Below are 27,746 nucleotides of genomic sequence, written 5' to 3'. Positions count from 1 at the left end.
TGTTTGATTCATTTCACTTCACGGCATTTCATTATTAGAAAAAAAGTAAAATTCACAGTTACCAAAAATTCGGCCATACTTCTCTAAGGCGCCTCGTGCAAGATGATTTCCGCTGCAAAAGGAGTACCGGCCGGGGTGGCCGAGAGGTTCCAGGCGCTACAGTCTGGAACCGCGCGACCGCTACGGTCGCAGGTTCGAATCCTGCCTCGGGCATGGATGTGTGTGATGTCCTTAGGTTAGTTAGGTTTAAGTAGTTTTAAGTTCTAGGGGACTGATGACCTCCGCAGTTAAGTCCCATAGTGCTCAGAGCCATTTGAACCATTTTGCAAAAGCAGTGTGTGTTGCACAGGTGGAGCTGGAGGTGCTGCTCCTGGACACGGCCCCAGAGGGCGCGCTGGTGCCGGCGACCTCCTTCTGCGTGGACGGCGTGCGCGTGGACAGCATGGTCCTGCACATCGCCTTCGCCTGCGTGTGTGCGGGGGCGGCTCCCTGCGTTCGTAAGTGCTGCAAGGACGACGAGGCCTACGACCCCGATGGCGACGGCCTCTGCGCAGATGTCTCGGACGAGGAGTGGGAAAGGGACCCGGATATCGCCTACTGGCGGCCTACGCTGCAGGTCTGTACCAACCACTAGAGAGGGCGTGCGCAGCGGTCTAAAACTGCACTTTTGTTGTTGTTGTTGTTGTTGTTGTTGTGGTCTTCAGTCCTGAGACTGTTTTGATGTAGCTCTCCATGCTACTCTATCCTGTGCAAGCTTCTTCGTCTCCCAGTACCTACTGCAGCCTATATCCTTCTGAATCTGCGTAGTGTATTCATCTCTTGGTCTCCCTCTACGATTTTAACCCTCCACCCTGCCCTCCAATACTAAATCGGTGATCCCTTGATGCCTCAGAATACGTCCTACCAACCGATCCCATCTTCTGGTCAAGTTGTGCACAAACTCCTCTTCTCCCCAATTCTATTCAATACCTCCTCATTAGTTATGTGATCTACCCATCTAATCTTCAGCATTTCTTATGTAGCACCACATTTCGAAAGCTTCTATTCTCTTCTTGTCCAAACTATTTATCGTCCATGTTTCACTTCCATACACGGCTACACTCCATGCAAATACTTTCAGAAACGACTTCCTAACACTTAAATCTATACTCGATGTTAACAAATTTCTCTTCTTCAGAAACGCATTCCTTGCCATTGCCATTTTATATCCTCTCTACTTCGATCATCATCTGTTAGTTTGCTCCCCAAATAGCAAAACTCATTTACTACTTTAAGCGTCTCATTTCCTAATCTAATTCCCGCAGCATCACCCGATTTAATTCGACTACAATCCATTAGCCTCGTTTTGCTTTTGTTGATGTTCATCTTACACCCTCCTTTCAAAACACTGTCCATTCCGTTCAACTGCTCTTCCAAGTCCTTTGTTGTCTCTGACAGAATTACAATGTCATCCGCGAACCTCAAAGTTTTTATCTCTTCTCCATGGATTTTAATACCTACTCCGAATTTTTCTTTTATTTCCTTCACTGCTTGCACAATATACAGATTGAATAACATTGGGGATAGGCTACAACCCTGTCTCACTCCCTTCCCAACCACTGCTTCCCTTTCATGTCCCTCGACTCTTGTAATTGCCATCTGGTTTCTGTACAAATTGTAAATAGCCTTTCGCTCCCTGTATTTTACCCCCGCCACCTTCAGAATTTGAAAGAGAGTATTCCAGTCAACATTGTCAAAAGCTTTCTCTAAGTCTACAAATGCTAGAAACGTATGTTTGCCTTTCCTTAATCTTTCTTCTAAGATACGTCTTAGGGTCAGTATTGCCTCACGTGTTCCAACATTTCTACGGAATCCAAACTGCACTGCGCAGCAAAATTAAAGGATCACTTTTTCAGACATAATTCCAACCCATTGCGACGAGTAAGTTAGAAAGTCGGTGATATACTCTTTCTACCAGGTCAATCAATAAACTGTTCTCCCAACCAGTTTCAACAACAAGGGACAAACAATCAGATATCTTTAACGGTAATTATTAGGGAAAGGATTATTTCGCCCCAGCGCTTCACTTTAGATTTTGCATTTATTGTCACACCCTATAACACTGCTGTCCGTTACTGCTATACCATAACCTTGAAGTTGGAGTCAGGTCGTGAAATAAAACTATCTTGTTAAAGCAATTATGGTATAAAGCAACAGAGTAGTGTTACCCTCTGAGAGGAATTTTACTATGCTGATCGTGTGGTACCTAACGGAGGTGGCTTATCGGAAGCGAAAGTAAGAATTACGTAAATATTTAAACAGTAAGAAACAATATTTTACCTAACTACACTGTTCAAAGAATAAAGAAAACGGTCGCCAGCCTAATTAGGCAAGAGAATGATTGATGTTCTTGTTCAAGAAAATAGGTATGAGTAACTTTAACGGACAAACACAACCTATATTTTGCCACACGCGAATACAATGAACTCTGACACCTGCATATATTAACGTTAAGTCTGGAGTTGACAGAGTAGAACAAATTATTTGCATAAATATAACAGATAACAATACACACTATTACTTTCAGGGCTTATTCAAACTGAATGGTCTTTATAACATTACTATTACTATCCACTGTAGAATCACAAATTGAACATAGGTTCAGTATTACTTTTGAAACATTTTCCTAGCTGACATAAAATTGTAAATGTAGTTCATTGCAAAATTATGAACTGGTCACAGGTTAAATCTCTCTCAGCTAAATACTTTTCTAATTAGAATGAAAGTTAAATGGAATTCACTAACAGAATACTTATCACTGTCTTTTGAATAAAGATGTTACTGTATTCATAGGTAGTTGTCTTTCTATTGATCCTTATGTAGCATGAGCACGATAGGCAAACTATGAATCCTGTTACAACATTAATATGCACTTTTAATACACAAGAGGAACCAGTGCTTAACAAGCATGAGTATATAATTTTCCACAATTTCAGTTTTGCACTTGTACTACAGTGAAACACAAAATTAACATATTTGTAAGATACTGACTCACCTTTTGCGATTTACAACAGGCAGCAATGTGATCATTTACTAAGCAAAACTTAATAAGCCTCAGTCTTAAGAACTTTTAATTTTGAAGTTGGCAACAACATATTAATAGGCATTTTTAGTAGGAAAATTACTTTCAGCAAGCATCATTTGCTTTAGTTTACTCTCTTGCCACATTAACTTTAACTTTCTTTCAATAAAGGATACTCGGTAAGCACTTTAGCGTGGGAGGGACCCTAAGTGGATATGTGACTGAGAATAAATCACGGTAGGTACAAAAGTTCAGTTAAAAATTACCTTGTATTTGAGTACACTAAACATCCAATAAGCTGATCCTTCACTGTACATTACTATAGTGTTCCATTACAGCGATTGCGCAATGTGGTGGCGATTGCATGTTGGTAGGTGGATTTGCAGATAGAATTGACGGACTCTGTCATTTCTTGGTGGCGATGATAGACATCAATTCCAGAATAGTTCCAGCTCTTTCTCTATCCATCCGAGGCATTGGAAATCGCCAGGAAAAGCCTCTCTCAGGACCAACACAATACACAACTTTTACATGAGCAGTTGACAGTTTGGTAGCTGGTCCCCGACTGACTCTTGTTCCACCTTTCTACCTAGGCCAACCACAATTTGCGAGCGCTACACAATTCCGTTCCCGAGGGGAACCACAACACCTTTTACATACAAAATAACTAAGAACCCTAAGTGAAGGTCAACAGTTTACATAACAGAGAACAAACATTTTAAATAAAACTGAACCTTTTCACATATTGACAATTCTAAAAAATTGTTTAAACAAATTCCAAGTATATACAGTAAGTTTTGTCTCCCTCCAATTCGGACAAAGAATTTAAATCACAGATACACTACATTGCATAGAATCAAATCATGACATCAAAGTTTTTACAAAGAAAGGAGTATACAATTTTGTGTTATCTATTCAATCAAACATTTTTACAGAAGCTCAACGATGTGACATTAAATAAAACAAAAGGCAAAATAAATCAGTAGAGTATTAGAGCTATGGTGTTACAACTGTATGGCCTGCAGAGATTTGTTTGTTTTTATTTAATCGAATTTTTATGCTGTTCACAAATTGCAACACCTTCTAAACTTTTTACGCTAATTAAGGCCATATAAGAATGATCTTTTCCGAATATACTTCTGACCAAAAAGCGATTCTGCTACCTGGAGTCCAAAGTTTTTGTTAAACCTGCCTTTGCGTTCTTGTGGAGATATTTCCACAGCAATTTTCATCCTCTACCAAATATTTCCTTATATCTAATCGAGAAGTAAAATACCAATTTCCTTAACTAAAGCTTTACTTTTTTTTAATGTAACGAAGTATTTTCTTAAAAATATTCATCCTCTATTGGACTCCGTTAGTGGTCGAATTTCCAGAAACACTGAAGCACGTATTTTTTATTTCTAAGCGAGAAGTCAAATACAAATTGTCATAGATGTAGCCTAAAATTTCCTTTAGCAATTCTTTGGCAAGTACTGATTTCAAAAAAGGTTTTCACTCGTTATTTCACCTCCTTAGTAGCTGAATTTCCAAAAATGTTCAAACACATGTTTGCATGGTCTGATTGAGAAACCAAATACCAGTTTTCATAGTTCTAGCTTCAAAATTCCTTAAATAGCGACGTATTTTCAAAAGGCCTTTCAACCCCTATTTCACCCCATTAGTAGTGGAATTTCAGGCAATCCCTTCTTAAACGTTGACTACAGTCCAATATCCACACCTTATCCAGACTTTACGTTCGAATCCTTAGAGGTTTGGGCTGGCCGATGATGGCTCAGTCAGACTGACCTCATTTTTTTCATCTCTAACCGAGAAGCTTTAAAAATGCTTTCGCAATGAAATATTTTCAGAGAACGATTCACCCCTGTTTCACCCCTTAAGGGGTTGAATTTCCAAAAACACTGATACAAGTATCTTTTATTTCTAACAGAGCAGCTAAATACAATTTTTCGTATAATTAGCTTAAAAAATGATTGCGCCATGTAATATTTTCATAACTATCTTCATCCCCCGTTTCTCTTCCTTAGGAGTTGAATTTCCAAAAACAGTGAAACACCTTTTTTTGTTTCTAACTGAGAAGCCAAATTTAAAATTTCTTAGATTTAGTTTTAAAAATGCTTTCGTAATAAAATGTTTTCATAAAATAGTGTGATCCTTAATTTAATCTCCATAGGGGTTCAATTTCCAAACCACTGAAACAGGTGCTTTTTTTACCTGTAACCGAGAAGTCAAATACCAATGTTCATAGATGTAGTTTGAAATACTTTAATAGTTCTTTAATAATGGTATATTTTCGAAGAAAGCTTTCACCCACCATTTCACCTTCGCAGGGCTAAATTTCCAAAAATGCTGAAACACGCATTTCTTTATTTCTGACCGAGAAACCAGATACCAATTTTCGTAGATCTAGCTTCAAAATTGCCTTGCACTTCTTTAACAAGGACATGTTTTCAAAAAACCCTTTCACCCACTATTTCACCCCCATAGGTTTAAATTTCCAAAAATGCTGAAACACTTATTGTTTCTGACCGAGAAACCAAATACCGGTTTTCGTACGTCTAGCTTCAAAATTGCTTTAACAGTGACATTTTTCAAAAAATTCTCCAGTCCCTGTTTCATCCCCTTGGACTGAGAGTAAATCGAAGAAAGACGAAAGTAATGAGACGTAGCAGAAAGTGAACATTAGGACTGATGGCCACGAAGTGGATGAATTTAAGGAATTCTGCTACCTAGGCAGCAATATAACCTATAACGGACGGAGCAAGGAAGACGTCAAAAGCATACTACCACTGACAGAAAGGATATTCCTAGCCAAGAGAAGTCTACTAGTATCAAACGTAGCTCTTAATTTGAGAAAGAAATGTCTGAAAATGTACGTTTGGAGTACAGCATTGTATGGCAGTGAAACATGGACTGTGGGAAAACCGGAACAGAAGAGAATGGAGGCATTCGAGATGTGGTTCTGCAGACGAATGTTGACAGTTAGGTGGACTGATAAGATAAGAAATGAGGAGGTTCTGGGCAGAACTGGAGAGGAAAAGAATATGTGGAAAACATTGAGAAGGAGAAGGGACAGGATGATAGGACATCTGCTAAGACATCAGGGAATGACCTGCAAGGTACCAGAGGGAACTGTAGAGGGCAGAAACTCTAGAGGAAGACAGAGATCTGAATACATCTAGCAAAAAACTGAGGACGTAGGTTGCAAGTGCTACTCTGATATGAAGAGATTGGCAAAGGAGAGGATTCTTTTTTGGGCCTCGTCGAATCGGTCAGAAGACTGATGACTCAAAAAAAAAAGGTTGGAATTTCGGAAAATCCGTCATTATACTAAGCCTACAATATAAGATCCACACCTTGTCCAAATTTGAATTTTCTGTCATTGGGCTGGCCGATGACGATTCAGTCACTAAGTCAGGACATTGCCCTGTATATATGGAGATTTTAAGAATGTACCCGTACAGAAAGCATCCGTGACGACGCCCTAGCCGCTTGTCGACCGGCAACTCCTTTGACACTCTCCGATCCTGGATGGACTACTATCTACATCTACTACTACATAGATACTCTGCAAACCACATTTAATTGCCTGGCAGAGGGTTCATCAGTGGAGTGCACAATAGGCTTAATTCATCCTAGGTGAATAATATCCTTTAGTCTTAGCAGACAGTCATCGATATCACGAATAAATTCTACATCTACATCTACATACATACTCCGCAATCTATTATACGGTGCGTGGCGGAGGGTACCTCGTACCATAACTAGCATCTTCTCTCCTTGTTCCACTCCCAAACAGAACGAGGGAAAAATGACTGCCTATACGTCTCTGTACGAACCCTAATCTCTTTTATCTTATCTTTGTGGTCTTTCCGCGAAATGCAGTCAGCCTCAAATGCTGGCTCTCTAAATTTCCTCAGTAGCGATTCACGAAAAGAACGCCCCCTTTGCTCTAGAGACTTTCACCCGAGTTCCTGAAGCATTTCCGTAACACTCGCGTGATGATCAAACCTAGCAGTAACAAATCTAGCAGCCCGCCTCTGAATTGCTTCTATGTCCTCCCTCAATCCGACCTGATAGGGATCCCAAACGCTCGATCAGTACTCAAGTTTCACTCAAGAATAGGTCGTATTAGTGTTTTATAAGCGATCTCCTTTACAGATGAACCACATCTTCCCTAAATTCTACCAATGAACCGAAGACGACTATCCGCCTGCCCCACAACTCCCATTACATGCTTGTGCCACTCCATATCCCTCTGCAATGTTACGCCCAAATATTTAATCGACGTGACTGTGCCAAGCGCGACACTACTAATGGAGTATTCAAATATTACAGAATTCCTTTTCCTATTCATCTGCATTAATTTACATTTATCTATATTTAGAGTTAGCTGCCATTCTTTACACCAATCACAAATCCTGTCCAAGTCATCTTGTATCCTCCTACAGTCACTCAACGACGACACCTTCCCGTACACCACAGCATCATCAGCAAACAGCCGTACATTGCTATCCACCCTATCCAAAAGATCATTTATGTAGATAGAAAGCAACAGCGGACCTACCACACTTCCCTGGGGCACTCCAGATGATACCGTCACCTCCGATGAACACTCACCATCGAGGACAACGTACTGGGTTCTATTACTTCGAGCCACTCACATACTCGGGAACCAATCCCATATGCTCGTACCTTATTTAGGAATCTGCAGTGGGGCACCGAGTCAAACGCTTTGCGGAAGTCAAGAAATATGGCATCCGTCTGATACCCTTCACCCATGGTTCGCAAGATATGAGCTGTGTGCGGGCGCAGGAGGAACTAGCCGCGGTTCGCGAGCAGCCGAGCGTGCTGTTGGCCACGGTCAGCCGCCTTCAGGCTGCTGCCTCGAGGATACATGGAGACCAGGTTGCAACTATCCCCTCCAATTAACAATCCCGCACAGATTAAGTGTTCTGAACAGTGCTGTGATATTTTTGTTACTGTTATGGTTTTCTTAAAATTATTATTGCTCCCATAGAACGTAGTCGTTGCATGACTATCTTGGCAGTTATAGGCGTACTGGGGTCTTTCCTTGCTTCGTATGCCGTCTTTGAAGGCAAGATACATCGAGCTACAACTCTTCTGTCACTCTTTTTGCCTGATGCAATGCGCGGACATTTCTCATAGCATTAAGTCCATAGAAATTACAAGAGGGGAGGGATACGGTTCTTAATAGGGTGTGTGACCATCACCGGCGGCAGCGCATGCTCTGCAACGCCCTCCGCTGCTGGCCACAACGCTGGTAAGGAAGTCTTGTGGCAGGGAGTACAGTTCCTCCACCAGCCCGATTAACAACAACTGGATAGTCGTGGGTGCATGTGGACGCTCTGCGATACGTCTCCTCAATGTATTTGTCACGTGCCCGCTGGGATTTAAGTCGGTGAAAGGAGTAGTACAGTCCATTCGCCGAACATCCTCACGTTCCAAGAGCTCCTTCGTCTGCGCTATTCGATATTGATATAATAGGATCACCACTGGGGTTTACTACCTAGAAAAGAAAGAAATACGAGGGTAATCCCAAAAGTAAGGTCTCCTATTTTTTATAAGTACATAGACCTGTTTATTTCTACAATGGTTTACATCTGTTTACAGCTTTAACATTTAGCTATTTTTCGACATAATCACCATTTCTGTCGATGTATTTTTTTAGACACTGTGGCAGTTCTTGTATGCCCATGTCATACCAGCTCGCCGCCATGCTGTTCAAGAATTTATGAACCTCTTCTTTCCCCTCGTTGTCGGTGCTGAATCGCTGGGACCACAATTAACGCTGACAGGTACTGTGAGACTCTGAAAAAACTCAAACGGGCAATTCAGAACCGGAGAAGAGGAATTTTGAGCAGGGACGCACACATTCTCCACGACAACGCTTGCCCACACATTTCTCGGCAAACGGTTGCTCTCCTGCAACATTTTCAGTGGGACATAATCACCCAATCGCTCTATAGTCCTGACTGGGCGCCCAGTGACTATCAACTGTTCACTAGAATAAAAGAACATTTGACGGAAAGCGATTCAGCTCCGACGACGAGGTGAAAGAAGAGGTTCATAACTTTCTGAACAGCATGGCGGCGAGCTGGTATGACATGGGCATACAAAAACTGCCACAGTGTCTACAAAAATAGATCGACAGAAATGGTGATTATGTCGAAAAATAGCTAAGTGTTCAAGCAGTAAACTGATGTAAACCATTGCAGAAATAAACAGGTCTATGTACTTATAAAAAAATAGGAGACCTTACTTTTGGGATTGCTCTCGGAAGTGACGCCGCTCTTAATGTCACAGCATGAATCCACCTTCCTACGAACATACTGCATATTGTCAATTGGAAGTAGGTCATGTGTAATACCTAAACAAGTAGCTCCCCATATCATACCTTTTTACTTTTTTTTGTTTTCTCTCGTTATCAATTTATATGATTGTTTTCTTTTCCTCATTATTAATAAAAAATGTGTACATTGCCGCAGAAGGCGGCAAAGATAGGCTTATAAAATAATCTTTGCAACAGAAGGGAAATGTCCAGAGAATATTCAATTTTTGTAATAGAATTTCGCTTGAAAGTACTTATGTTTTAGATTTCACACAAAAAGGACGTGTAATTTACTCGTGCGTCAATAATGTGTGTATAAAATTGCAAGAAAATATACATATTAAGAGTTATCATAGCCGCAAGAATATTTTCATTTATTACGCCAATATTCGTTTACAAGCATGACTTTTGCCTGCAGGCATAAGAAGAGGCAGTAATTTCTTCCATCCTGCAAGACATCTGAAAATCTCATATATATGTACTAATCATCAAGATTTAGTGGATGTACTGTACGATCGGCAACCGCAGAGAATTAGAGGCAAATTAATGTCAGCGTAACTCAATAGTGACTTCTATTAAATATATATTTGTGTAATAATTGGACAATTTACTTTTTGTGAAGCACTAAGTTTTTCGCAAAATCAGACAGTCTAAAAATCTACGTCGACAGAGTAAGAAAATTTATCGTACATACATTTATCATAGACACATTATTCATTTTTGCGCCTTCAGTATTTGTATTTTTGTACGTTGCATTGTATTTTCCTTACGCTGCGAGGAAGACTGTTTCAACAAGAATTCATGCTTTAATTCCAGTACTGCAAGCAGTAATTAACTCTCATTACGTAAATTTCATTTGTGTTAACTGTTGGGCTGCCTCCGAGGACGGTTATTCCAAAATCGAACCACAGGCTAACACAGGCACTACATTTGTTGACGAGCTATACTGATTCTTACGCGTCACAAGGCACAGTAAACGTTCGTCCACATTTGATGAAAATAAGTTTATTACAACATTTTGACAAAAATAAGAGTATAGATAAAAGTAAGCATCTAAATCGAGGCACCACAGTTCCACGGAATTTTTCTTCCTCAATTGCAGTCAGTCTCGTATAGCACCTAGGGTAGTCCTTCCTCTACCAGACAGCAGCTAAGAGTGAGCGGTCTGACGTCTGCACCACACGTAACTCCAAAATTATGAACTGAGGCAATTGGCGTTCGCCAGAACTCTCATGACAAGTCAGGCCACTTCCCCTAGTTAAAAAATACTGACGTTATATTCATACATTATAGACATGCCTTTAACAAGGCTTAGTTTTTTGAAAAAAGCTTCCTACTACTTTATATTGCCCACTGCGCTATTAATTTGATATTAAGCATTCGCTATTTCACACCAAACCCTCTCCTTGCGGTTTCTCTGTCCATTCAAAACCTCCCTCCTCTCAAGTATGAGTAGCCACATCTTCTCCATCCCCCTACCCCCAACACTCTGTTTAAAAGAAGACCGTGACAGCAGCTTTCTTGCAAACTGTTGCCATCTCGCTTTCTTACACTGGTCAGTACGAACCGTCTGTATACAGCAAACATAAAGTAAAAATAGAGCGTTGTATCTGACATGTTGTCCACCAGACGGGACTGAGTGTCGGCTGGTTTGTTTACAGGACCGTACAGCCACCCCCAAGCACTTCGTGTTACGCGGCCGTTTCCCGCGCTGCAGCCTGGCACTCTACCTCACACAGGGCAACGCGTCGGGCTTCGTCTTGCGCGACGACGGCCACCTGCTGGTAAGTCATCCACTCTGCCTACAGCGTTATTCAGTTCAAAACCGCAACCATTCTTGATTACAAACTTCTTTCCTTTGTAATAAATTATGAAACGAGGGAAAATTCACTGTAGTTGTTACAGGGCAACTATCTTCAAGCATGCCATGCTGTGTTGAACAAAGTCGACAATGTACGCAAGTGCAAGGTCTACCACATTGGTTCTCTTCAGTCTACGAAGGATAGCCTAACATTTTTGTTTGTGCTGTTGCCGGGTGTCCAGCCGGGTACAGTCGTTTTCGTAACATGGTAGTTCGACAGCATCCCTTGCCTCTCGAAATATCGTGTTGCGAAAACGACTGCACCCGGCTGGACACCCGACAACAGTACAAACAGTTGATACACTAGGAAAGCCTAGATCACACCTAAGAGTTCTTGTTATCACCTCGAAAAAATAAATTTACGGCTTTAATTTTTGTTTGTTCGCAGATACGTGTGTGCAGTCCTGTTGCACGTTTTATTATGTTAACTGATTCTTTCGTCGCTTCTTGGTGGGACAACAAATTAATAAATGAAAAGCACAATACTGTGTATCTTCTAGCGGATTAATTTACTTAGTTAACCTATTATCGGCTTACAAGGCCATCATCAGACTTTGAATGACTATCGACGTCAAAGAAATTACAACACTTACTAGCAACATTCGAAAAGATGTTACTCATCTAGAGCGAGTCACAAGCACACAGTGAAGGTCATTTTTGACAGTGCAGTGTTAATGCAATAAAAAGTTGAACAGTAAATAAATATCAAGGTAGCATACCAGGAAAAACGTTAACATTGAACTGGAATACAGCGCCTGTACAGCAATTAAAATTAAATTAGCAATCCCAGCAAAATAAAATTATTACCTGATAAGAGCACTAAGGAATAGGCTGAATAGGTATTACATATTGAAAGCCATACAGGAACAGAGTAAAACATTGAATTCACAATTGTAACGACAAAATATAAGGAGCACATAGGCAACCACAATAAAATAATAAATATAGGAAAAAGGAGGAATAGAGAAGAACAGACATTGTCAGAAGCACTGAAAACTTTGAGGATGATGTTTGCTTTGTGGGGGGCTCAACTGCGCGGTCATCAGCGCCCGTACAAAGTCCCAATTGTCACACAGTGCACTCTATCCACAAATGATGATGATGAAATTATGAGGGCAACACAAACACCCAGTCCGCGGGAAGAGAAAATATTCAAGCTGGTTTGGAATCGAACCAGGAACCCTGTGATCCAGAGGCAGCAACGCTAACCACTTTTCTTTCCGTTATGGTTCGGCGCGTTTGCTCGAAGCGGACGTCACGTGACATTCGTTGAAGTTCGTTGTCGATCCCGTCACTCAGTTTTTTTATCACAGAGACCAGTTAGCTCTCTGACCGAACATGCTTTTTTTGCGTTTTGTTCGTTATTGATCGTTGTGTTTGGTCGTTGCGGACGTCGCAAGACATCCTGTTCAAGTTCGGTGGTTGATTCTTCCACTCAGTTTTTTATTACAGAGGCCAACCGGCTCTCTGACCGAACACGCTGAGCTACCGCGCCGGCGCCACTAAACCACGAGCTGTGGACCGGAAAGCGTGAGGATTTCAGTCTGTTAAGTGAGAGCGTGTTCGGCAGTACACACAAATGGTAAAACGATCACTTAGTTCTTACAGAGTCCAATAGAAGGAACCTTTGGCCTTCATACAATGTCCATAAACCACTAGTGTACTTTGAATTCATGACTGAGATACACAAGAAGAGAATGGTGTGCAGGTACTGGACTGAATCTCACAGTCGCCTGATACTCATCCAATAGACAATTTACGATCTTACATCAAAAAGAAGTTGCAAGGAATAAAGATTTTTACTTCCAAACAGCTGTCAACGCATATTCGACACATCTGGAGCTTTCTTACATGTGAATAAGTGCAAAATTTGATTGTAATCTTGCCTCAGAGATGCCAAGCAATTATCGACGCTGCGTGTGAGTGGACTTATTATTAATTGTAATTGCATTTTTATTTTGTTCACATTGATGTATGTATATATTTTACTTTTTTTGTCAAATACATTTTCCTACTGATTAACCCGACCACGATCTTACTTAACAGTCTGCAACTAAAATATAGAAGAGGGTAAGTGTTCCCTCATTCATGTTTGTTGATTTCTAGGGCTTCCAACATCTTGAGTTTTTAACATTTTTTGCTAATTGGAGGACTCGTCACTGTGGCTGGTAATGTGGGCATCACTCAGTACAGGTTCAGCGAACCAGCCGCAGCGTCTCTGCCTCATCGATCAATATAAAACTTATCACAATCAGGACAACCAATTTTAATGTTGTCTAGTAACTGTATGTTATCATTGTTACTGAGAATACATTTGGCTGTAGAATTCCTCACATAGCAGGAAGTCCTGCACTTCCAGGATTTCAGTGTTTTCCCTAAGAAAAAAAAAATGGCTCTGAGCACTATGGGACTCAACTTCTGAGGTCATCAGTCCCTTAGAACTTAGAACTACTTAAACCTAACTAACCTAGGGACATCACACACATCCATGCCCGAGGCAGGATTCGAACGTGCGACCGTAGCGGTCTCGCGGCTCCAGACTGTAGCGCGTAGAACCGTACGGCCACTCCGGCCGACTGTTTTCCCTACAGTCTGTGATGTCTTTCCTAGGTATGAGACTGTACACGAATTTCTGTACACATTGCAAGGAGAAGCAGAGGGAGCACAGAGGAGGGGTATAATTTTGAATCTTTGTTTCCTGTGTAAGATGTGGTCAATCAGGACAGACAATGAATTGTTTAACACGGTTTTGAAATCTTTTTTGGACGAGGGAATGGATATTAGACGGTGCACCATTGAGTGGGAAGATGCACGTTTGTATGTTACTAGATTTTGCGAGCAAGAAGATACTACTGTGTCTGTAGTTATAATTTTTATATGAATTCTGAAATAATGTGTTTGTATACTGATGTGAATCGTTACATCTAGGAATACCTCAATGCGCCGCTAGAAGATCCAAGACTCAAACACGCAGCACTCCACAAGGTGGAGCACAGAATGGTAATTCGTTTTCTGCGTATGAAGAGGAACAACTCTGTAGCAATCCATCTGCAGCAGGCAGTGTACAGTAATAATGCTCCTCGTAAGACAGAGTAGTTAGGTGTCGCGACGCTTCCAGTGTGGTAAAACAATTGTGAATGACATAGAACCAAGTGGCAGACGAGCTTACTATGAAGAACTAGGAATCATAGTCAGCATTGTCGTGGTCTTCTGATTAGCGCTCGATCACGGAGCCTCGGGTTCGATTCGCGACCGCATCTGGAACTTTCACCGCTCGAGACCGACTATCTGTGCTGTCCTCAACATCATTTAATCACCATCGACGTGCGAAGTCGCCGAAGTGGCGTCAAATAAAAGATTTGCACTAGGCAGCCGGAACACCCCAGATGGAGTCAACAGGCAAACAACGCCATACACACGTTTCATTTCACCATAAATCATCCGATGGCTGGTGTAATAAAATAGAGGCGATACTCGAAAAAGTGAAAAACAGTCACCAGTGATGTTTTCAACATCTTGCATGGTATTTTGAAGGTAGCCTACGTTGCCTCCCACGAGTTTCCACCAGTGTCGCAATGGATAAAAAGTTCCACAAGGAAACCTATAACGCCCTTCGTGGGGTGGACATCGATTCAGATCATTACATTTCAAAGGTAAAAATTAAGTTAACTCCAAGAAATAAAAACAAATCATCAGAACCCACTATGAGGAGGAAATACGACCCTAGCTGTTTAATAAATAATGTGTTGTTGTATTCAGAGAGATCCAAAACAGTTCCAAGCGACGAACCGGCAACGATTATTGATAAACTGAAAAACATTGCCGAATAGATTTCCCCTGGCAGAAGAAGAAAGAACATGCCTGGTGGAATGAAGAATGTGATAAATCAATACAGAAAAGGCACAAAGCATGGCTGAATGACTAGCAAAAGAAAACTGAAATATCTCGAGAAGAGCTAACCACTGCCAGAAGACAAACGGCCAAGGAAATCAGAAGAATCAAAAGAGAACATAAAAAAAACCTAAGCTTCATAGACGAATCATTCAAACAACATAAAACAAGGAACTATTATAGGACATTCGAAAAATATCAATCAAAGTATACTCCACCACATTCATGACGAAAAATAAAAATAGGAAACTAGCGCACAATAATCAAGACAATGCCCCAACATTCTAGCTGATCACTTCAAAGAATTACTAAATGCCGAGGAACCAAAAGAATACCTAGATTTCCAACCACATCCAAAAAAACAAAACACTTCCAGAGAAGATTACACCACCAGACTTCAGTGAAGTGATCGAAGCAACTAGCTGGCTCAAAAAGTACAAAGCAGCAGGGGAGAATCAACTGGTCGCAGAGCTGTGGAAGAACGCAAATAACCAAACACTTCAGAACCTCCATAAGCTCAGTAGACATATGGAATTCTGAAAAAATGCCAGATGAGTGGAATACAGCTATAATCCACCCAATACACAAAAAGGGTGGTAGATCAGATCCAAACAACTATCGGGGGATTTCGCTGCTTGATGTTACATGTAAGATCTTGTCTAGAATTATCTTTACAAGAAATCAGGAACAACTCGACCAAGAACTTGGAGAATATGAAGGAGGATTTCGTCCTGGAAGAAGCTGTCCAGATCAAATTATCAGTCGATTATGAAACAACAAAGAGTGAGAAACAGGAAGTTGGTCACCACTTTTATTGGCTTCAAGAAAGCATATGACAGTTTCCATCGTGAGTCATTACTTAAAATCCTCACGGAATTTGGATTGCACCTGAAACTCGTTAATCTTATTGGACTCACCCTTAACAATACTAAATCAGAAGTTAAATTCAGAGGGAACTACCTGAATCATTTGAAATCCTGACGGGACTTCGACAAGGGGATGGTCTCTCCCCACTACTATTTAAAAGCGCACTGGAGAAAGTCATGCGACAGTGGAATAAGAAATGCCAACCAAACATCAAGATTGGCAGAAATATCAAAATCAATTGCCTGGCCTTTGCTGATGATCTAGCGCTGTGCGCAAATAGCGTGGAAGAGGCTAAACACCAAATTGAAGAACTCGAAAAAATTGCACCAAAAGTCGGACTACGGATCTCGTTTGAAAAGACAAAAGTGATGCCATCCTTCAAGGCCGAAACAGCAGCCATTGAACTGAATGGTAACAAACAAATTAAAATTGTAAATAAATTCAAATATCTCGGGGAGGTTATAAGTTGGAATTCAACGAGAAAATGTCAGTAGAAAGCAGAACAACTGAAACAAGCACAACGCATCACCTGGCCACCTTAGAAGAAGAAATGTCTCTCGATAAACGCAAAACTCTGTCACTACCACTCTGCTATTAAACCTGAAGCAATATATGCTAGTGAAACACTTTTCCCGATGAACGTCAAATTAACCACAGACAAACTACAGAAGGCAGACAGAAGAATCCTTAGAACAATTATAAACAAAAAATACCAAGTAGAGGGACAGCGGCGACTATTACCTAACGAAATTGTATACCAAGAAACTGAATCAATAATTCACACAATGCGGAAAAGGAGGATAGCTTTTTTCTGCCACCTTTTCAGACTACCAGAAACCAGGCTACTGAAACAACTGTTCACCTACTTTTGGAAAAGCAAGACCAAGAACAACTGGTTCAAAGAAGTTCAAGATGGTTTAGACGAGTTAGACTTGACAATGCAAGAAATTGAAGGAAGAGAAGAGAAGAACATCATGAAGTACAGTAACACGAGATTTAAACTAAAGATATTTGAATGCAAAAAATACACCATAACTGATAAAGAAAGGGCAGCCAGGTCAGAAAGGATGAAGAAGTTTTGGGAGGAGAAGAGAAAAGCCAAATCTACAACTAGTATTAAGACTTAAATATATATGAAATGAATAAAGTGCTCCAATGAGGGTGTAAAATATGTACATAAATAAATAAATAATAACTGTATATGAGTATACACTGAAGCGCCAAAGAAATGGTATAGGCATGCGTATCAAATATGGAGGTATGTAAACAGGCAGAATATAGCGCTACGGTCAACAACGCCTATAGAAGACAACAAATGTCTGGCGCAATTGTTAGATTGGTTACTACTGTTACAGCTGCACGTTATCAAGATTTAAGTGAGTCTGAACGTGGTGTTACAGACGGCGCACGAACGATGGGACACAGGATCTCCGAGGTAGCGATGAAGTGCGGATTTTCCCGTATGACCATTTCAAGAGTGTACCGTGAACATCAGGAATGCGGTAAAACATCAAATCTCCGACATCGCTGCGGCCGGAAAAAGATCATGCAAGAACAGGACTAACGACGACTGAAGAGAATCGTTCAACGTGATAGAAGTGCAACCCTTCCGCGAATTGCTGCAGATTTTAGTGCTGGGCCATTAACAAGTGTCAGCGTTCGAACCAGTCAATGAAACATCACCGTTATGGGTTTTCGGAGCCGAAGACCCGCTCGTGTGCCCTTGATGACTACATGGCATAAAGCCTTAAGACTTGCCTGGGCCCATCAACATAGACATTGGGCTGTTCATGACTGGAAACATGTTGCCTGGTCGAACTAGCCTCGTTTCAAATTGTATCGAGCAGATGAATGTGTACGGGTGTGGACACAATCTCAAGAATCCACGACCCTGCATGTCAGCAGGGGACTGTTCAAGCTTTCTAATGGTGTGGCGTGTAGAGTTGGAGTGATATGGGACCCCTGTTACGTATAGATACGACTCTGACAGGTGACACTGTAGGGAAGCAGCCTATTCATGCTGTAGTAAATTCACATCAGTTTCCATTGTGTGCCAGCCAGTCTGCTGTAACTAGCTCTGACGTCATAAATGTTGCGCAATACCTTAAAAATCAAGCAAATGACCTGTAACTTTTCTAGCATGTCAGGAATAATACTAAATTAATTTGTGTTAAATATCAGTTCGATAACTTCAGCCATTTGCGAAATTTGGACGTTTTTCTGAAAAAAATCATTGGCGCAACAGAAAAGAGCTAGAGACTTCAAAATTTATATTTAGATTCATCTTTCAGAATGATTTAATAAAAACAGTACTTTGGATTTCACAAATTAAGATTTTAGTGGAAATTCATGATTTTGTGGTTTTCGTCTCAAAACTGAAGGAAGCAAGATAGATTAAGTAGGCTAATAAATAAGGATAGGATGTTTAGATTTAAATAGGTTGGAGGTCCGCTATGGCTATGAAGATGTGAAAAGTTTCTTTTGAATACCTATAAAATTATAACGATAGCGGATCTCAAAAGGGCCAGTTCAGAGCTCATCTACTGCGTGCAGTGTAATTAAATTAATTCTCTCGCCAAAAATATTTAACTTAGCCACGTCAAAATTTTATTATCAATACTTACCTGCGTGCTGAATGCACGTTTAAATTAAGAGCTTCATCGGCCATCAGCAAAAGAAGCTATAAATTATTATGTAACTTGAAGTGGTGCGTTACTAGCCCAGCGGCTAGTCGGGAGAGCCGATTTGATCAGGCGTTCCCTTAGCCATCCGCACCGCGGCTTTATATATAAGAATGCTGCGCGAGGAAGCAAGGCCCTAGTTCTCTCCAGACGCTGAATAACACACCATCTGTGTCGGGAGTGGCGTCGCATCGGTATCACTGCTACAAACAGCCTCGGGTGCCGTATTAAGTTACTAGAGATACGCGGACCCCTGAAATCGTTTCAAGTGAATGGTTAATTCTGGAATGATTTTCATTATCTAGCTTCAGTTTGCGTATTGTCTTATTTTCACGTGCCGTCGCGGGACAGGCATTCTACCAATTATTTAGCGTGGCGTTTGATGAAATATTCTCATCAAATTATGGCGAGCATTCATTTCAACATTTAATTCGGACATTTATAGTTGCATCAGCGCATTAGACTCTGAACTGCTCTGTTAGTTAGGTTGAAAGGATACTCATGTTTTTAATCAGTGAACTTCAGAATATACCCAACTATTTTGGAAAATCGTTTTTGATTAGAAATCCCGGACAATCTCCTAATTCCTCAGAGCTATAAGCTGCAGCTATAATTGTATTCTCAGATGAAGTGGGCACTAGGAACTCTAATTACAGGCTTCACGTTTTGTTAAATCACTTTCTGAGTGCTAAAAAGTAAATAGAGAGCCAGTGTTGAGAACGGCAAAAGACAGCATTAACAACATTCTAAAAGCCAGAAACTGATTCAATATGCAAGCATTTATACAGCAATTTATTTTTACAAGTTATTCGCCGCCTCACATATGGTGCATCGGCCGGGAAATCAACTAAGTGAAAGTGATTTTTTTTAACTATTCGGATTCGCGAGTGGAATGCGACACGCAGCTGAGTAATAGAACAGTGAAAGTGTTACATGTGCATGTGGACAACGCAGTTGGATTAGCAACGCATCTGGATTAACGGAGCTGGCACTGAGTCTAGCGGTGCTGCCGGCATCGCGAGAAGCCAGTTTTGCCGTACCGCAGTCGTCCGTCGCAGCAGTCGGAGTGCCGTCTGCAGTTCAACGTGCCACGTTGCATCAGTAATCCTGGTACGCCGCGCCGACAACGTCGTGCAGAAGGAACTAAGTTAAGTGAAAAGCTGTTAAAAATTTTACTAACCTGCACTAAAAGACTGTCGGCGATGGAACCGCCAAAAGAAACTGGGTTTAAACTTAAATTAGAACCTATGTCTGTTGAGGGAACTGTAAATTCAGACAACGTTTCAAGTATAAACATGCATGAAAGTAGTAATGTTAAAGTGAAATATGAAGTATTGTCTCCTGACAGTAGTGTGCGAAGGGGCAATGATTCAATAATAGAGACCCGTGTAGTAAAGAAGAAAGTAAAAATTGTAAATTTATTGGATGATAGCTTCTCTGATGAATTAAAAATGAAACAGTCATCAGAGATGGTAGAGTTTAAGAAGGAGCAGTTAGATATGACTAATCAATCAGAAGTTTCATTTAGTTTTGATGATTCTGGTGTTGGAGCTAGTTTTTCGTCACCTGAGTGTGATAAAAAGCCAGCTAGTGAGCAACCCAAAGATGCTGGGGCTGTTGATCTAAATGTTATATTACAAGCAATAGCTGCCAGTCAAACTAATTTTAATATGCGGTTAGAGGCAATGGACAATAAATTAGAATCCAATAATGCTGAATTAAAGTCTGAAATAACTGAGGTCAAAAGCAGTAATGCTGAATTAAAGTCTGAAATAAGTGAACAAGTCAGAAGCAGTAATGCTAAATTAAAGTCTGAAATAAGTGAGGTCAAAAGCAGTAATGCTGAATTAAAGTATGAGATTATGGCCAGCCAAACTAATTTTAATAAACGATTGGAGGTAATGGACGATACCTTCAAGGCTGGTTGCAATAAGTTGAAAGAGGATCTAGACAGTTTGAATTGTAAAATTGATTACAATCATGAGGATATTATGAAAAAGTTGCTCAACAATTTTCTGAAATGTATAAGACAATAAAATCCGAATTCGCTGAGGTTCGCAAAGACTTCCAAATGGAAGATGCGAAGCTGGAGCACAAGTTAACAGAAAATATCGAGGCGGAATCTGAACTGTGCTCAGATAGATTTAAAGATGTTAATATAAAAGTAAACATATGTCAAGCAGAAGTAGAAGCAATCAAAACTGATACTACTCATATTGTACAAAGAGTAGATAATGTTGAAATGAAAGTAGAAAATATCAGTACTAACATTGCTAACATTGAGAGTAAAGTAGCTTCAGTAACTTCTGGTAATGGTCGTATACAACAAGTTGTAGCTGCAAACGCCGCTTTTATCGGGTGTCGGCAGTTCTTGCGGTTTGATCCAGATAAAAATATCCACCCGCTAGATTTCTGGAACGATTTTGAAGATGTGATTCCACTAACTTGGTCTGAACGAGAGAAAATCTCATTTATTAGAAGCCATTTAGCAGGTGACGCCATGCGTTGGTCAGCTGATGTTATGTTGAAGTGTAAAACATTAGCGGAATTTAAAACAGCTTTTATTAATGAGTATTGGCCTAGCAATAAGCAAAATGAAGTGTTGAGAGAATTTTGGAGTGGAAAACGCTTCAATGCAGGCAAGGAATCAATTAAAGAGTTTGCTAGGTCATGGATTTCACGTTTGTCACATTTGGCGGAAAAGCTAAAACCAGAAATGATTATACTAGGTCTTGAAGCCAAACTGCCATGGTATTGGCAAACTATAATTATATCTGCCCCTAGAGACAATCTGGATCGTTTCATTGAATATCTGGAACGTGTAGAACGTGTTGCGGCCAATGAGGAGCAATCACGTAATAACAGAAATTCTAATAATAATAGTAGTAATTTTAGGAACGAGCAAAATGGCAATGTAAACATCAGAACAGTAGGTACTCGCCATCCTACGAGAGTTAGGAATTGGGGAAATAATTATCAGAATCAACAATGGCATCCAAATGACAGTAATGTTGTTCCAAAAAGAATTATGCTGGTAAACAACAGCGCGGAACGCAATGCTATGCCAGCTAACTATAATGAAACTAAAGGAAACAGTAGTAGGCCGAGGCAGGAAAACTAGTTCCCGTCTATGAGGACACTGGCGCTCACCAGGCGGTTACTTTTCCTAAGCCAGTAGTTACGGGAATTGGTAAGACAAATCAGAATACTCAAACTGAACAGGTGAATGAAGTGTCGGTAGCATCTAAGGATACAACAGAAATATTAGATCACTCACAGTATTTGATAGATACCGTGTTAGAGACGCTTTCTAAGTGGGAAGTGTAACGATAGGGAGGAGCTACAAAATACTGAATTGACAGGTGAAGAAGCAGAAGAAATTCATGCTTATATTTACGATGAAGATGATGTGCTCTTATCTAAAGTGCCTGTGCAGGATGTTGATAATGTACTAATAGATTTAGGACAGGAGGTAAGTGAGAATGTAAAGGGTAGCCTGTTGGGGGTCGATGAACCCAGTAGCTGTGACCAGTTGTCACTTCAGAAGGGAACCGACGATAATAGAGAAAGTGGTTTAGCTGTAACTGGTGTTATGCCCGGTCTGGAGACGCAGAATCGCCCAGACTACAGTAATTTGGGTTATGTTCAGCAAACAAAATGTAATGAAGTCGTGCGGTGTTTCGATTTGAAATTAATAGACCTACTGGAAAAGGCAGCTGAAAATGTAATTCAGGAAACCCCTACACACTGTGACCTAAATGTAATGAAGACAGATGTCGATCACTTTAGTTGGAGACAAATCCAAAAGGAACTATTAGATGAATTTGAGGAACCACCTGTACAACCTAGAATAAGCCACCCTATAATAATAGTGAATATGTTGGGTATCAATGTACGTTGTCTCTTTGACAGTGGAAGTGAGGTGAGTGCAATATCTCAGTCTTTCTTTGATGCATTACCTGGTAAAGACAAGCTTACAGTAATGAGGGTATCAGGACTAAGAATAATTGGTGCTACTGGCAAGGTTTCAAAAACAGTAAAGCAAGAAGCTTTACTACCCTTTAACATTAATGGTAATTTAATTGATCATCCATGTTTAATTGTAAACAATCTCAGTATTGAGGTTTTAATTGGCATAGATTTCTTGTCAAAATATCAGAGTGTTGTTGACTTTGAAAGAAGCCAGTTAAAAATGGTCTTGCCAATAACCGGAGTAAAATGGTCTTGCCAATAACCGGAGTAATTATAGTACCTTTTAGTGATAAACATGTAGTAACTGATCATGAAACTTGGGAGCTGCCTATACGAGTTCTGAAAAATAGGAGGTATTGGGACGAAGGTGTTAATCTTAGTAACAGTAAGCTAAACACAGAAGAAGAAGAAGAAGCAATTATTGTGGACAAAATAGAAGTTAAACTGCAGGAAATCGATAAGATTTCAGACAATCAAAAGGAAGAACTGAGGCAGGTTCTAAAAAGGCATCATAAGGTATTTTCAGATCGACCTGCCAAGGTCAAAGGTTATGAATGTCAATTAAAGGTGAAACCCGGCCAACTGTTTTTCAGGAAGCCATGCCAAATACATGTAGCTAGGAAGGAGGCGGTTCGAAAGGAGATACAGAGAATGCTGGAGTGGGGTGTGATTGAGAAAGTGGTCAGTGAATACAATAATCCTCTTGTTGTTGTACCAAACAGAGACGGGAGTGTCCGAGTGGTCTTGGACGCTCGTTGGTTGAATGAAATAGTGGTTAGGGAAAGTGATAGACCGCAGAACATGGATGAGTTATTGCAAAAATTCCGGGGAGTAAAATTCTTAACTTCTATGGACATCACGTGTGGATATTGGAATTTGCCACTGGCGGAAAGTTCAAGGAAGTACACAGCTTTCTTGTACGAAGGAGTTTGTTACCAATACCGTGTGGTACCTTTCGGACTTAATATCTCTGTTTGTGCCTTCGTACGTGTGATGTGCCATGTTTTAGGACCAGCTTTAAGTAATAAAATAACAGTCTACGTAGATGATCTGTTAATAGCAACTCCTACCTGGGAAGAACACGTAGCTTTATTAGAGGAAGTGTTAGAGGCTATTGAGAGAGGTGGCATGAAACTAAAGATTGAAAAGACAGAGTGCGTTAAAGAGGAAATAGGTTTCTTGGGTTGATAATTGGAAAAGGTATCCTGCCTGACCCAGGCAAGCTAGCAGTCATTGAAAAATTTGAGGCTCCCAGAAACAAGAAGCAGTTGAGATCAATGTTCGGTCTGTTCGGCTTCTATAGGCGTTTTGTTAGTGATCAGGCTTTTAATGCTCCCTGTCTTCACCTCCTGCTGAAAAAGAATACCCCTTGGGTTTGGACAGCAGAATGTCATCAGGCGTTTGAGGTGCTTAAACAATCTTTAATTAATAGTCCAATTTTACATCATCCTGATTTTGAAAAACCATTCTGTATGTCTGTTGATGCTAGTGGCTATGGTATAGCTGTGGAGATATTCCAAGTAGAAATAGAGAACGAACAAGAAGTGCACAAGACTATAGCTTTCGCAAGTCGATCTTTACAGGCAGCAGAGAGAAATTATGGCATCTCAGAACTGGAAGCATTAGCAATTGTATTTGGGGTACAGAAGTTTGAGCAGTATTTATTAGGTCACAAGATAATTGTTTACAGTGACCATAAGGCGTTGACCTTTTTAAAGACCTGTAAGTTGAGGAATTCTCGTTTGGTAAGATGGTCATTGTATCTCCAGCAGTTTGACCTTGAGGTTAGATATATTCAAGGGAAAGACAATCTGGTAGCTGATGGGTTATCTAGAAGTGCGGAGCTCTGTGATGACGCGGGAATTACAGCAACAGACCTAAATGAAGTTTGAATGTTTGCATTGCACGAAGTAAAGGAAGGAAGTGCATTAAAGAGAGTGATTAAGAACTTGAGACGTGAGCAGAATGCAGATGACCAACTGAAATTAGTGAAGAGCTATTTAGGAAATGTGAACTATCCTAAGGTTTCGCAATACTATTGTTTGCATAAAGGTATTCTGTTTAGGAGGAAAAAGATAGGTGTTTCTGAGTGGAAGCTGTGCTTTCCCTCACAACATGTAGACTTACCAATCGACTATGGACAGCTGAGGTATGGGCACTACGGTGCAAAGAAGTGCATTGCAAAATTAAAAGAGAAGGTTGTGTTTGACAAAATGTACCGCCGTGTGGCCAAGCGTCTAGCATCTTGTGTAGTGTGCCAGAAAGTCCGTGCTGCTAACACCAGAATACAAGGGGATATTCATGCAGTAGAGCCAACTGAAACCCTAGAATTACTGGCTTGTGATTTGTTTGGCCCTCTTCCTGTTTCGAGAGGTGGTTGTTCCCATGTTTTTGTTGTTGTGGATGGATTCAGTAAATATGTTAAGCTATACCCAATTAAAAGAGCAAATGCAAAAACGTTGGTAGAAAAGTTGGAAAAAGATTTCTTCGTGAACGTTGGCGTTCCGAAGAATTTGCTGTCAGACAATGGGCCTCAATTTACTTCTGATAAATTTAAGGAATGTCTAGATACGGCCGGCGTGAAACATCTGAAAATATCTGCGTATTTCCCCCAAGGAAATATGAGTGAACGTATTATGAGAGAATTGAATAGGCTTTGCAGAACTTATTGTGCTCGGAAACACTCAAGTTGGGCAGAGCACATTAAGTATTTTGAAAATGTAATTAACAACTTAAGACATGATGCAACTGGTTTTGCGCCTTGCGAATTGATGTTTGGCCAAGAACCGCACAATGTGATTGCAGATATGGTAGAATTCCCTATTGTAACGCAAATAACTACAGACGAGAAGAAACTAAAGGCTAGGGCAAATATGAGAAAAAGAGCGTTGGAAAGGAAGAAGCGTCATGACGCAAAAGCTGTACCTACTAGCTTTGAAATAGGTCAATTAGTCCTTGTTAAAACCAAAGAAAAATCAAAGAAAGGAAATGCAGAAAGAAAGAAATTCATGAAACTTCCTGGCAGATTAAAACTGTGTGCCCGACCGAGACTCGAACTCGAGTTCGAGTCTCGGTCGGGCACACAGTTTTAATCTGCCAGGAAGTTTCATATCAGCGCACACTCCGCTGCAGAGTGAAAATCTCATTCTGGAAAGAAATTCATGTTCGTATACCAAGGACCTTTCAGGATCATAGGAAAACCACATGCCAATGCATATAGGCTAGAGTACCATAAAAGTAAGAAGCTATTAGGTCTCAGGAACGTGATCGACCTAACGAAATTCATAGGTAGTGAATGAATGCTGTAGGGAGGAGGTTGTTCTGTAACCTCTACACAGTGTGGCAGCTGTGCAGTCCCAGCTGTGTGAGATCTTCTTTCCCTTTCAGGTCTCACTCATTCTTCCTCTTTCCTGTCCTCAAAAATTTCGACCTTTTCTTTCCAAATACTAAAATTTTCAGTTATGACTATCAAGCCAGCATTAAACCAATGAATGCTGTAGGGAGGAGGTTGTTCTGTAACCTCTACACAGTGTGGCAGCTGTGCAGTCCCAGCTGTGTGAGATCTTCTTTCCATTTCAGGTCTCACTCATTCTTCTTCTTTCCTATCCACAAAAATTTCGACCTCTTCCTTCCAGACATGAAAATTTTCTGTCATGGCTAACAAGCCATGAGTTCTGTAACCATTCTATCCACCGATTAGTGAAGAAAAATACCTAATGTGACAAACCTAACAATGACGTAAACAATAGAGAAGTATGATGTAATTAAGATACAAATGTATTTGAGTAACAATTATGTATAGTACCCTGGTAATATAATAAGTACAAAGTGTTGTTTTATTGGAAATGGTCCACCAACAGTAATTTAAAAAGATATATGAGTTCATGTACAAGCAGGATCTGAAGTGGTAGTGAAACCTAGTGTATGCATTAGAGCTAACCAAGAAATAGTAAAAGAGATTGTTTAGTGTTAGGAAAATTATACAGATAAGTTGTAAGATTAAACTCACCTGATGTAGCAAGGAAAGGCAGTGTAATAGAATTGAGCAGTGTTTGTGGTTGAGACGTGAAGGACACGTCCCTGAAGTATTTATAAGGTTGGAGCTGGCCATTATTTTAGTGTAGTGTGTGACAGGATACACCTACATGTATTGAGGTTATGAGTTGGAGGCGTGAATGCGACCATAGGTATCCTTATGTCAGATGAGACAGAGCAGCTCATGGTGTCCTATAGGTTTAAGGAATTTAGCATTACGCTCATCCATAATTACTTGATGCACTTTAGTGGTAGGTCTGAGAGAGACTACCTGAGGTTTCAGCGTCCGATCGAGTGGAAATGGATTGCCACGTGAGCAAACTAATCAGCTGCAATACACTATGAATATGAAATAAATGTGCTATCCTATGCTTTAAATGTTAATAAAGTGAGTGTTAAATAAGTTCATACACTAGCAAGGTAAATAAATAACATACTGACAGACGTGAAACATTATTTATAGCTCAGCATAAAAACACTTCGATGAAGTAAGTACATAATTGCAGATGTGGAACTGACACAACAGCAGAGGACCAATAAATGGATTTAGTAGTCAACTAAACGTAGTGTGTTTTGAACACTCACAACTGTACTATTACTAAAAGTTACTCAGATGTACAAAGAAGCTGAGAAAACAACCACTAATCATACTCATACTATCTCTAAGAATAAGGTAATCAAAGATGAGTCAGTTAAGTGCTTAAAATACAAATGTATCAGGAATGTACCGAGCATTGGTTCAGTGTTCGGGCCCAGAAATAATAAATTCAGATTAAATATGATTTATGATTGTATGCCTTAGGAGCATAAATTTTCTCTAGTACATGACTAACGGCGTTTGGAGCCATTTGTTTACCGATTTTATGACAATTAAGTAACCACGAGAATAAAATTGAAAAAATTCTGTTAACTTTGTTACAGCAAAATATTGAAGGATAAAATGTATATATCCCCATTTCATAGTGACCCACCCATAGATATTAAGTGAACAGAGTCTGAGGCACTCTTTTTGTTTGTTCTACTGGA

The 27,746-nt window shown here is 40.3% G+C and overlaps 1 protein-coding gene across 1 annotated transcript in view; it reads left to right on the top strand.

The window, feature by feature from the left end:
- Positions 1–27,746, top strand: part of LOC124712131 (probable G-protein coupled receptor Mth-like 3) — a 262,497-nt gene that overhangs the window by 111,043 nt on the left and 123,708 nt on the right. The window contains exons 4-5 of the mRNA XM_047242430.1: positions 350–616; positions 11,075–11,197. Coding sequence (XP_047098386.1) covers positions 350–616; positions 11,075–11,197 — 390 coding nt within the window. The remainder of the gene's footprint in view (positions 1–349; positions 617–11,074; positions 11,198–27,746) is intronic.

This window comes from Schistocerca piceifrons, chromosome 8 (genome assembly GCF_021461385.2).
Source record: "Schistocerca piceifrons isolate TAMUIC-IGC-003096 chromosome 8, iqSchPice1.1, whole genome shotgun sequence".
In the NCBI taxonomy this organism is placed as follows: Eukaryota; Metazoa; Arthropoda; class Insecta; order Orthoptera; family Acrididae; genus Schistocerca; species Schistocerca piceifrons.
The sequence above is the reverse complement of the archived record's forward strand: the minus strand, read 5'-3'. Positions and strand labels throughout refer to the sequence as shown.